Source organism: Pseudopodoces humilis, chromosome 3, assembly GCF_049639895.1.
Source record: "Pseudopodoces humilis isolate 2021_Gansu_Grassland_sample_001 chromosome 3, ASM4963989v1, whole genome shotgun sequence".
NCBI classification, from domain to species: Eukaryota; Metazoa; Chordata; class Aves; order Passeriformes; family Paridae; genus Pseudopodoces; species Pseudopodoces humilis.
In genome coordinates, this window is record NC_142202.1 from 44,962,225 (window position 1) to 44,975,651 (window position 13,427).

Below are 13,427 nucleotides of genomic sequence, written 5' to 3' on the forward strand. Positions count from 1 at the left end.
AAAAACTATACTGAGGTAAAAAGGAAACCTTTCCATTTCTTCAGGATACCAACTAATTAAATAAAATAACAAAACCCTGTCTTTTCCTTTGTTCCCTATATAACCTTTGTTACAGAATCTTTATAGCTAATAAAATCATTGAAGTTACTCAGAATCTCAAATATTAAATCATAGGCAGTACACAAGAGAATTTTCTTCAGTTTCGATATTGGCCATAGATAGAATGCTACCATTTCCTGTGCCTTTATCTTACTGTTCAGTTTTATTAAGAAAAGCATTGAAAGTGCAGACAGTGTGACAAACTCTCATTTTAAAATGTCATTTCACTTGACTGTTTAAGGTATGGAAAGAACATTTTATATTCCATTATTTGAACTGACTGAACATTAACTTACAGATATAAAGCTGAAAACCTCAAACCCACTATTTTCTACATGGCCTCTGATAATTTTAAAAAGTCAAATACAATACAGTAATTTCTTACTAGCCTTAAGGCTGTGCCTAGAATATTTGATAGCAACAGAAACAATACTCACTTTGTTTCCAGACCATTGAGAGCAGCCAGCGTATTACACAACACATAGAGCAAACCATTATCAAGCAGTAGGTCTGCAACTTTTGAGCAGGAACTTATGATTTGCAGGAGGAGACAGAAGCAGTTGTGGAGCAGAACATTATCATAGAGAGAATTCTCTATTAGACCCAGAATAGGAATGACACACCATTTTCGAAAAAGTCCAACATTCTTGACATCTTCCAGATCAAATCTGTTAACAGAAATATGAGTAAATGGCATCCTAAAGAACAATCTGCTAACAAAAACAGTACATGCAACTGGAGTACCAGTTATATATCATGCTTATATTTTGGCAAAGATGTCCATGGTAATTTCCTACATTTCATTTTAGTAACAATACCTGTCTACTAAAAAAATCCAATAAGAGAAAAATAACTTTTCATAGAGCCACAAAGGAATGAAGTGCCTAACAAGTAAATCTGACACTTCAGCTAATTACCAACTGTCTACAATACCGACTTCATGAAAATAGAGGGGGGTTTTTAATCAGTGCAGAAAACTGTTGCATCACCTTTCCAATAGTCACTATTATCAAGATATTAACTTATTATATTATTATATTATATTTTAATTATATTATTATCTTATCAAGATATTAACTTATCAAGAGAACAGATACAGTTTGTCACCACTATAACAATACACTGACTGGAAGCAGGTTTGATACTCCATATCCACTACTGCTAGATTTTAATTAAGCTTGGCATCTGGCTTGTAGTGATTGCAGAATTCAGTGCAGTGCTTCAGACCTTGTTTTATTTGGGCACTAAGAAACTGCATTACTATTATAAGGTTATGAGCCCATCATATGACTATTATACACAATACTAAAAACTTGAGGCATTAGAATTATCTTTCCAGCCCCATAATAAATCCTGAAGAAGTAACAGAAGTAATTTGCTTTGGGGCAAATTAAGCAGCCATAACTAAATATTGCAGTTAAACAAGAATAGTTTTTGAATGGTGAAGATCAGGTCAAGAGGCAGAATTTGGCTACAAATTACAAATTGGCTACTGCAGAGGTAGCAATTGAGAAGGAACTTTTTGCAAGATTTTTCCAATGATTATATTTAAACATGTGACGTCTATACAAGCATTATGTAGTCAGACTAATGCTAAAAAATATAATTTACTTATATAGCTGTCTGCTTAACGTAATCTTTTTTGTCAATATGAGGTGACTCTTCAGTTCATAAAAATGGTGTATGCCTGGGATTTTCCCTGAAAGGGACAGCCATTTAAATTCGGAGCCAAGACAAGGAAGCAACTGTGGCATCAAGATTTTTCCTTAGTTATCTACCAAAATCCAAGAAGAGAAGTCTAGTGACTGCTACTTAAAATTTTAAGGATACAGATCAGTTTCAGAGACAACAGAGAGAGTTAAACTGATTATACGACGTTTGAGTTCAAGGCCTCAGACTTGGAGTGCCTCAGAGAGTTTACAAGATACCAGCTGACAGCCATCAGATGAAGTTGCTTACAAATAGTTTAAGATCCAAACAATGGCTCTAAGGATTTTAATACATTTCAGTGTTAAATAAGCAAAACATACCAGAACAGTTTTGAAGGAACCCTTTTTATAGTTGTTGACCAGCAAAGTGCACTGCTTGTAACTCACATATTGTTACAGGACATAAAAGCACAGCATTACTTACTCTTCATCCAAGCCAACAGAGCGGCCAAAAAGCATTTCCAAAAAGCATTCTACAACTTCCTGAGTCCCCTGATGCAGATACAGCTGGTTGGCTAGCAAAGAAAAGCCACGATTCTTTAAGAATTTCTCCTTCTGCTCCCTCCTTGCTCTGTTGAAATATGCATCCAACAACTAAAAATAAATGCATAATTATGGTGTAAGAGTTAAACATTTAATATAACTGCCCTGAAAGTTAAATTGTTGTCTGTGATTGAAATAATTTTTTTTTAAATTCAAACATCGATGCAATTTTTTAAATTGCAAACATCAATTATACTATTGCAGCTGAAATCTACACTGTCCTTATTACAATCAACATCTGATAATATATTTTTGATCTTATATTTTTCATCAAGTTTAGGGCAGATGAAATCACACACAACAGTTAGCAAATGCATACATAAATACTCAAACCTTTTATACTTGTTCAATCTTACACGTCTTACACTTTGATATGCATGCAAATGCAAGCATGACATTTGTTCTCAATAAAGCCATACAATCTTAATCTTTTTCAAATTAAAATAGAAATCTACTCTAAGTTTTTTATCTACATAATGCCATCATACAGAAACACTGTCCTTAATGCTACAAAAAACCTCTGAAAACATTTTGAAGCCTCAAGTCCATCTTCAGTTCACAAATGTGTAGATGACTCCTCAGCGTAAGTCAAAGTCAACTCTGTTAAAAGTCAAACTAAGGTGCAAGCACTTTTTTTTTACACACTGCATCATGTCTTGCATTACTGACTTTCTGCACTGTTCCTTCCATTTACAACGGCAATGCTGTCATAAGCTCTTTGGCTTACATTAGGAACTATATTTATCTATTCAAGAGTCTGTGTTAATGTTGCTTCGTGATTTGCTCTGTTTTGTTTTTTTTTTAAAATCCATGGAGTGAAAAATTGTCTCAAAACTCAGAAACAAATGTAGAAAACTTAAGAAAGCAAAACAAAAATTTTAAAATTTTAATCATGTTTTCAAAATGTTAATTATGCTGGTTCACAACTTTTTAGGAGAAAACATTGGATATAGGCCTACTTTTATGACTCCTTGTTGTATGAGAGGAGATGGGTGGTTCACCAGAACTATAAGATAATCAGGTTGGATAAGTTTGTCCATCACATCTTCTAGCATGATATCTGGTAGGATTAGGAGAACTCCACGCAAGAGATCATATAATCCACAACAGATAAGCACAAGGTAGTCTTCTGCACATCTGAAAACAGGAATATGTTTTACCACAGCAGGAAAGATTAAAAAATGTGAAATGGCAGTTCTTGAGGGACAGGAAGAAGGTTCAGGTTAGAAACTTGGAAAACATAATTTCTCCAATACTCTTGACTACCAAGCTACATTAACACTTATTTTTATGATGGCAGAGAGTAAAAAGGATAATCTGATCAGAGTAACATTTTTTGTGAGCAGTTCCCACTTTTACTGCACAGAGCAAAAATCCCTATTTTTAAAATTTGTTATTCAAATACAGCAAAAACTGAAACAACAGAACATTCTATACACTAAAAGCTTAATAAATTTCTATATGACAGCCATTGAAAACATTCCCTTAGTTTTCAGAGTTGGAATTTTGTGGAATAGTAATCAAGAGCAAGAACTGTGAAATTAAAGCTCATGTTAATTTATTATTTTACGTGTTTACCTGTCATCAGGGCTTTCAGATGGTTTTGGGGTATTCTCATTAGCTGAAGAAAAAGCAAGACTGTCCCAGTCTTCAGGAAGAACGTTCTTGTCAGCAAAGCTTGGCCAGCGAGCAATGGCTGATGATGCTCCAAGAACAGAGAATGCCAAGCCCAGCCCTGCAAAATTACCCTGTCCCTTCTGAAATGAAGGCAGTCCTTTCAGATTGTCTGGACGACGGAGCGATGCCTCAGCTGCACCACCACCACCACCAGCTTCATTACATTTCAGGTCTGCATTGGCTTCTTTACTCTCTAATGCATTTTCAGATAACTCTACTTCTTTTGCAATATCCTCAAATGTTTCGGCAGATGTTAGCTCTGAGTCACAAACTGTTTTTGCAGACTCACAGCTGCTAAGGAAGAGTTCTTCCTGTACTCTCTTTATAGTTTCAGAGCTTTCTACAAAACCAATTCGACCCTGAAGATCCACGTAGTCACGCTCACCAAGGATCTGCAGGTCATCAACACTGCTTCCCATTCTTTCAGTCAGTCTTTTTCGATGAACTTGGGGTGAGGAAGTAGGTGATGCTGGTAAGCTTTTAGAAAGCCTTCTAGGTTCCTGAGAGCATATCTTCTGCTGTACACTAGCTTTGGAAGTGCTACCTAGGGAAATAAGGATATCTTCAGCATTTATTCCACGCTAAAACCCAGCTTTTCTCTTAATGTTGCACGCTTCATCTATTTAAAATTGTAGTGACCCAAGTTAATTTTATGTGCAAAAATGATTCAGTGCCTAACATAGCCCAGATCTGGTTAATCAAAGTAGAGACAGTAAACTATTATGCGGCCACATATTTAGCAAGTCACAAATGTGAAAGAAACAAAACGCAAAGTAATTTTTGCCAATATACTGGAGTTTCTAGATTTAAGTTAGGATCCTTTCACCTGACTCTCAGCATGAACTCCTATAGAATCAAGGAGGGTGGAGAGCACATCTGGAGGTGTCTACACCAGAATCCTTGCTCAAAGCAGGGTCAAATAAAGCAGCTTGCTCTATTTGGAGCTTTGTGTAAGAGGTCCAATCTGCAGCATTTCAGTGTACATCAAATTGCTACTCAGCAACTCTTTTGCACTGAGGTTTTACACATACTTCAAATTTAGAACAAATAATTAGGTGTTTTAATTAACAGTGCTTGCTTTTAATTGCAAATTTTGACCTGAAACAGTCAAACTTTCAGAGCATACTACAAGTCTTGAACAAAATATAGCTTTAAGAGAGAAAGATGTCTGTATACAAGACAGGTAGAAGCAGTTCCCTGTTAGTCTAGGAAAAGAAGAATTTTTTTCATTCACAAATATTTTGAAAACTACGCATCAGTTAGTACTAATGCAATGATGATACATTAGGAATATATATTTTTATGAGAAATATATGAGTATCATACACGTGCCAACACAGCCAGACCAAGCTGGCCCTCACACAACAGGAGAGATCTACAGCTGAAACAGTCTTACAGTCAAGCTTTTACACACATTAGCAGGCAGTACAACAAACTGCAAACCTACATGCACGCAGCAGGCTACTTAACATACAAACAAGTTCAGACATTTCATAGAATCATACAGTGTTAAAGGGTTGGAATGGACCTTTAAAATCTTCTAGTCCCAGCACCTCCTGCCATGGGCAGGACACCTGACACTAGACCAGGTAGCTCAGAGCTTCATCCAGCCTGGCCTAGGGCACTGCCAGGGTTCACATCCACAACCTCCCTAAGCAACTTGTTCTGGTGTCTTGCCACCCTCACAGTAAAAAAATTCTTCCTACTATCTAGCCTAAATTTCCCCTCTTAATTTGTACCTATTACTCCTTGTCCTATCACTATTATAGTTCCTGATTAAATATAAGATTATATAAATTATACATTTATTTATATAAATTTGGAAATTCAAATTAAGAATCACAAACACTCAAACATCCACTTTCACAAAAAGAAATTGAGTAGTCCTCATTCTTCTGGTACACGTGAATAATCTCTATTCATGAACAGTAATTTGGTAATACTGATATAAAAAAAATACTAAAAGCACTCATTTAGAAGAATGAGATTTCATACATTTTCCATATGGGAAAAGGACTGATTCCATTCACAATTTGGTACTGCGATATGTTCTTCATACCACTTCTTCAGTAAAAAGACTAAAAAAACTTGAATAAACATTGTTTCAACTGAAGTAGTACTTGAAAACTCAAGTTCCTTTTCCTAAAGAAAGTAACAACAAGATACCAGTTGTAAAAGGTATTACATTGTGATACCCAGAATATAGCCAGTCACACATGATCTGACATATGGGGACTATTGTTAGGGATTATGCACAAATAAAGAAAAGTATCAGCTTAATGCTTTCTGCCCAGATAAGATAGCTGCTTATGGCTCACTGCTTCAACTGCTGCCTGGTCAGGGCACTCTCATACATCTCTGGCAGGTCTGTTTAACAAATGAAATGATTCTGCTTATCTGGTCCACTTCACTGCCTGAGCCATCAATGTGGCAATTTGCTTCAACTTAAGAATGAAGAGCAGTTTAGGTAGCATGTTCTGTTCCATCCTTCTTACTCTGCTGTTCCGGCATCAAGCTCCAAGGGATGGGGAACTTAATAAGAAATATATTAAGAAATAAGTGGGAAAGTAACACTTTAAGGCAGTCCAGTCATTTGCCAAAAGATTGTGTCTTAACATCCTTGTTTTTCCAGTATTGTTTTACCTTCCAGTGGTAAAGCTGTAAATCCAGTTGGAGATGTAATCACAAATGCAGAATTGTCTAGTGACTTCCCACCACTGCTGGAATTTCTAAGGTACCTAAGTGATTCAACTTTCTCCTGGAAAATTTTGCCATCTAGAAAGAAAAGGGTGAAAGTTACATAAAATCTTTTCGTCTGTATGGCTGGTAAATTAGACTCAGAGTAGTCAGGTGGTTATATTTTGAGCTGACCCCTATAGGCTAATGAGAAGTGCTCAAGTCCAAACAACTGAGAAAAAGCACTTTTAGTGATATGACTTCAAAATTTACTTTAGAAAAATAAAAATATTATGATGTACTAAAGTGGTTACATTTAAAGGTGGTCCTTGCAGGCATACAAGCAGTGACAACTGACTTTTTGTCATGTCAAAAACAGGTGGGTGTTCTCAAACAGCCTAAAAAGGCTTCAAGTATGAAAACATGCATTCTCTCCTTACTCAGAATTTTACAGCAGTTAGTATTAGAGGACAGAAAGATAAACAAAACTGTGCTGCCTTTGAAACTGATCACTGAAACTTGAGGTACATGGGCATTTGCCAAAGGAGAAAATATTTCAAACTTGGATGATGCCTTCCCATGTTTACATAAGTTACAGCTTAGGTTGCACAATGCTAATATTAAAGCATGAACTATACATTGTTTCACATTTTTAAGAGCAGCAAGAAATATATTTTAAAGCTCACATCAGTCATTTTGCCAACATGATCATCCAGTACAGATATATTAAAGCAGCTGTTGTTCTAGGTCTGTACCCCTCAAAGCCCACAAGCACTGCCAGGAGCTTCTATGCAATGAACTGATGAATAATGAACAATGACGTCTTGCAAATCATCCATTGCTAAAAATGCTCCTCAGGCTCTTTATTTTTCTAGGAATTCAGTAACAGGAAACAAGAAAGTAGAAGTGGAGAAAGGACCAAATACACATTTCTGAAGAAGCTCCATTTACAGGTAAGCTAGATTTTTTTTTTCCCTAAATTTGCCCACAGACAAATGTCCACACAGGCAGCTAAATTAAGCATACCATTTAGCAGCATCAAACTTTTAGAAAATTCAAGGCATAACCATGAGAGAAATTATCTATGAAGAAAGCTCTCCAAGTACACAAAATCTAACTGTAACCTGTTTCAGAAAAGTAAAAGTAATTTACAGTATTAAGTCCCAACCATTCAATAATTTTTAATATATTGTCATTAAAATACAGAAAAGGTTTTCTGAAAGTATTATTTTATTACCAGATTTTTATCTTATTGTTTATTTAAATGTTGTATATTTACCTATGTGCAGGGAAAAGTAGAAGTTGGTAGGGTTGTGACAAACATATGTATTGGTGGGAGGGTGAACTGCTAAGAGGAAATTGAAAACCAGTGTCAGCAATTCCAGGTCTGGGGGAGAACCAAGCACTTCTTCAATTATTTTCACAAATGACCTGCAAACCTCCCGAGGCAGGGATGCAAGGTGTCCCTCTTTATGTTCCTAGAAAGAAAGAGTAGCACAACTGTAAGGTACTTGTAATTTTTATTTGAGAAACTGTCTTTTTTTTTTTTTTTAAATTGTCATGCTGCAGAAGAACAGACAAGAAAAAAAAAGCTCAGCTAATAAAGCTGTATTCTTTAATTTTGAGAGGAGGTACTGTATGTCCTCAACATTATCTAAGTCCATCATGCACCAAACATTGCACATGTTATGCAAGTTGATTTTTAGAAAAATGGGCCCCTTCTCCATACTATATTGCTCTGCCATGCAATGCTGGAACTTTAGGACATGAATCACCACTGAAAGTATAGCTTATTGTCATTGGATTACATTATTTGTAGAGAAATTAATAGTTGCCAATACCAGTAATTCAAACATATTAATAAATTCCTGAACAGTACCACAGTCTTCTGCATTTCTACTTCATTTTTATATATATATAGCCATTTTTATAAACACACTTTTGAGATTAATTGATAATTATATTTATAATGTCAGCTTAATCAAGCATTCTATATAGTTTGACAACAGCTACATCAAAAAATGTATTAAAAGAACATGTATTTTAGAACAAAACTTCAAGAAATTTGTGGGGAACCTCGCTGTAAGGCAAATATGGTGATTATCTTGCTTCTTTACAACTTCTCTGAATTTACCTCCTTTTTTGATACCCAAGCACCTTAACTGAGACTGCTGTGGGAAAAGACTAAATGAAGTTAATTTAAGTAAGTTTTTCTAAAGAGAATGGCTTATATAGTTTCACCTTGGTTTCATCAGCCCCCACAAAATTGCCAAATCATTGACCAATTTGAGTAGTTTTTTTAATCAATAAATTAATTTTTTTCCCAATATGCAGAATGACAGAAATATTACAAAACACTCTGTATCTAGGCATTTGCACTAGTTTACAATTTTGGAAGTAACTATATCTCTAAAAAGTTCCAAAAGTAGGGAACACCGCATAAAAATGAAGAAACTAAAAATATACAGATACTAAAATGAGGAAAATATTTTTGTAAAAAATCATTGAAAGAGGAAAAAAATAAATACATTTCATATGCTGAAGTGAGAAACTCAGAATAAAAAGCAACATAAGATAGAAAATAAGAGTACAGGAAAAAGCGATTACATATTTTCACGAACAGATACATGTACTATAAGCAGGAAACCATTTCAAAATTATGTTCTTAAGAAATGTCTATCAAAGGACAGAAGCATTTCTCTAAAGTCCTTTCTGGCATAGCTATTTCCATGCCAGGGAGGAAGCTACTACTGTACCAAAATTTTGGGATGAGTGCTCAGACTGAGCACTACAGGCAGGCTGCCCCATTAGCTCTGATGAGATACAGCACACACAGCTTCACTACCTGCAGAGTATCTGGTTTTCAGTAATGAAGACAAGAACCAGCAAGAGACATCTCAGGTCTTTCTATATAAAAGAGACAGTTCATTTCAGCTCCTGCTGCTGTATGGCTCTGCAAATAACCTAGAGCCTTTCCAAATCACACCAGATGGTTACAAGCTTTTGTTCCTTCTGTCCAGCAGTTAATGGAGCACCAGTAGGGAACTGTACCAGTTTACAGCAACAATGCCTGCTGAAGATGGAAGTAGTCTAGAAGCACAGAGGACAGTCTACTCAACTTTTGCTACAGAATTTAGTCCCTACTACCCCATCCTCCCCAAGTAAAAACGAGTATTTGCCAAGCACAACGTAGGATTTCAGAGTGGAAGTACCTGCAGAACCTGACAAGTTAACAGGAAGTGATGGACCACTTGAGCTTTCAATAGCTGTTTAATGTTAAACATCTGTTGGTGATGGTTAGCTCTGATAAGGATTTCAAGAGCTGCTAACAGGGTTTCCCAAACACCTTGCTGAAAAACAAAAAACAGGAATGTAGCTTCAAAAATATATTTGTGAGTCTACGTACTGAGAAAAAAAAAACAAACACAACAAAGTCAAGTTAGTTTTACACTTAAGATGATAACCACATGAATGCAAGTGGTCAGGTCAGAACAGGTTAGAAACTAATCAGAAAAGTCATGCTCATACAAAATTACACATATTTGAATGATTAGGCTACAAAAAAAATTACTTGTCTAAAATTAGCTTTGTACATTCTTAGCTATATTAACCCTGAATAGTTATTTTCAACAGTTCAACTCCAAAAGAAAACAGGTCCTCCTTAGTTTCTCCACAAAAAAAAAAAATCAATTCAATTAAGAAGTCATATGCATACATTTACAGAATTTAATACACTAAGGCTACCTCCATCACTGATCAGATGAGATTGATATTACAAACAGCTATTCAAAGAAAAACAAGGAACATTAATTTTAGAAAATTGTAGTAATAAACTACTACTCCTACAGTTACTAACACGTAACTGGAGAAATGAATTCCAGACTTGGTAATACTTTCTTTTTTTTTTTTTTTTAGATATTGACTTTAAGACCTGAAGAATTTCCAAAATTAAAATATTTACCTTTGCTTTAGACCATATCTTCCAGTCAAGAAGCAGCTTTTCTAGCAACTGGACATCCTGAATAACTGCAGTAGAATCAGGGTCAAGCTGGAATTGCCCATTTTCATTTATACAGAGAATCTCATCACTGCAGCATCCTTCAAGGAGAGTCTTAAAGAGGGAGGAATTTTTTTTTTTTTTTGAGTACCAAAAGAAAACAATACAGTTGTTCTATCCAATTTATAAAAAAATTAAAATCTTTAAAGAGACAGCATACTCTTGACAGGGAAGACATATCTACCTGCTCAACACCAATCATGCTTCAAATCACTGTACTGTCTTTGTAAAAACAGTTTCAAATGTACAATTAAAATCTCAGAGAAGTTTCTAGATTTAGATTTTAGATAGTGAACAAAATATCAGGTTTAAAAGAGGACTTTACCTTCAGCATGCAAAATCCAACAATGCATTTTGGTTTGATTAGCACCCGGCGAATCATAGAATAACCATTACAGTTGTCCATCTCCTGTATTCTCTGTTGATTGTATTTTGTTAAAGATAGTATAAGTTGTAGAGCTAAAGCTTGAGTGTCTTCACAGCTGCTAATCTCTACTACCTGAGGAAAAGGCAAATTTAACAAGACAGTTTAAGTGAGAAACATGTAGAAAAAAGCTTGGTTGCACTCCTAAATAACTACTTATGGATTAAATCTCTTCTAAAGAGATTATGAGAGATTATGTAGATAACCTTCATTTTGTCTGTGTGTACATTTAGATATTATACTTGAAGTGATAATTTCTACTGTGCTAAATTATGAGCTGCTAAGGAAATACAAGTCCCATTACAAGAATCCCTTTCTAAGAAAGAAATCTAAGTAAATTTTAAGTAGAAGGTACTTGCCATACTACAAAGTCACAAGGTTGTGAAATACATGAGCCACTAATAAGAATAAACTGTTTGCCCTGAAAAAATATTTTTCTGAAGTATTTAAGCTACAAAAAAAGGTTCCTGAAGTTCTAGACTAAGTGACTGTAAGTGACAAAAGTTTTATTTTATCCATAAAGAGACCAGCAATTTTATAGATGAAGACTACGAATACTTTTCCCCTCTTTGCTTTGCTTTCTATAATTCTTTAATCCCAAGAGCAACTAGTATTTTCACCAAAAATATACAAGAATGAAACCTCACATTAATGGGATTTCAGATCCTATGGGTTTTCTTGACATGTACCTGTTAATTCTGCTGCACTTACACATTTATACACCTGTATTATAAGACCTGTATTGTCTCACAGCTGATCTGTTTGCTGGCCTTACTGATGCAAACAGTCTTCAGCAGGACCTATAGCAGATACTTGGCATCAAGTTACATAATAAAATAACATGGATTAGGATTATCACCTCAGATTTCACTATCAGTGGTGAAATTACAACAGGCAGTGTCTTTATAACCATAATCTAATGTGAATTTGTTACTACTCTCACCATATCTTTCAGAGCAATACCAGAGGCATATAAATCAGACAAGTCTTAGACCTAGGGTAAAATTTTGATTCAACTGTAGTACTTCAGGGACTGTTAGCACAAGTATTAGCCTCTCCATGTACAGGTCACAGTTCAGCAGTAACTAAGTTAAGGCCTTACTATTTTTCAAATAGCAATTTTTCTTAGGATAAGCCTTTAAACACAGCTGGACAGTTATCACCAAAAGGCTCTCACTATTCACTAAATAAAAATAAAGTTTTGCACACCATGTAGTTTCATATTTATTCATAGTTGCATTGTGAATATTCTGTGGTTAAAGATACACAATGAATGTAGGTGCCTCAAAATCAGAGACAAAAAATATAATCGGTTCTAAAACATCCCCAAAAATAATCTCTTTTGATATTTAAAAGCCCCATTTCTAAATGAGAATGTAACAGCCCATCCTACATACTGGCAATATTATAAAAACCATAATGCAACAACTATAATTACATTTACAATTTAAGACAACCTGCATGATGCAGTCTTACGCCACAGCTATTTTCCACAAGTTTTCTTTAACAGAAAAGCATCATGCAGACAAGAGCAAGGCAGCTAGAATAATGTGACTTTCTACCCAAGATACAAGGAAAATTTCATATGGGAGAACACATGCATACACCATTCTCCCTACAGCCCCCTTACCCTGGCAAAGAGGAAAACAAATGCACCAGTGCCTCCAATTTCATGAAGTATACCCTGAAGAGTTTTATATTCGACTGGCTGAAGTGCTTTTAGGTGATGGGAGTCCAACACATTGCTCTGAACTTCTTTCAAACTGAAAGGTCTCTGAGAAGGTACAGTTTTCACTTGACCTTTCAGTCTAATGACAGGCTCATATATGGTGTACTGACCAGGACAGCTTGTGGTATAAACAACAGCAAGACTCTCCTGGAAACAAAAAAAGGAGTTTAATTTTTTTCTAGAAATTTAATACAAACCCCACCCCCACACACACCAAGCATGCAAAAAGCCAAACACAAAAGTTACCTAACAGCCTAACAAAGTAAAAACCTTGGCAGTTCATTTCTACTTTACCATTAACATGCAGTGAGTGGATGCAAGTACAATAAAATGCAACGGGATTCCCAAATCTTTGTAAACTCATGCAATAACTAAAGCACAGAAAATTAAGAAAATGCTAAGAAATTTCACCAAGGATCCACCCCCCTTCACCTGACAAATTATATAACTGTTCTGCATAAAAAACAAAGTTACTGACAAATTTAAAATAAAATGAGCATATAGAGTAAGGAA

General features: G+C 35.3%; 1 protein-coding gene across 1 annotated transcript in view; it reads right to left on the minus strand.

Annotated features, from left to right (window-relative positions):
• Window positions 1–13,427, minus strand: part of LOC102112723 (guanine nucleotide-binding protein G(I)/G(S)/G(O) subunit gamma-4) — a 94,213-nt gene that overhangs the window by 44,215 nt on the left and 36,571 nt on the right. Inside the window, exons 17-26 of the mRNA XM_014263509.2 lie at window positions 12,816–13,061; window positions 11,087–11,260; window positions 10,666–10,815; window positions 9,917–10,054; window positions 7,984–8,182; window positions 6,672–6,803; window positions 3,930–4,572; window positions 3,311–3,488; window positions 2,233–2,402; window positions 537–767 (exon numbers count right to left, since the gene is read on the minus strand). Of these exons, the coding sequence (XP_014118984.2) occupies window positions 537–767; window positions 2,233–2,402; window positions 3,311–3,488; window positions 3,930–4,572; window positions 6,672–6,803; window positions 7,984–8,182; window positions 9,917–10,054; window positions 10,666–10,815; window positions 11,087–11,260; window positions 12,816–13,061 (2,261 nt within the window). The remainder of the gene's footprint in view (window positions 1–536; window positions 768–2,232; window positions 2,403–3,310; window positions 3,489–3,929; window positions 4,573–6,671; window positions 6,804–7,983; window positions 8,183–9,916; window positions 10,055–10,665; window positions 10,816–11,086; window positions 11,261–12,815; window positions 13,062–13,427) is intronic.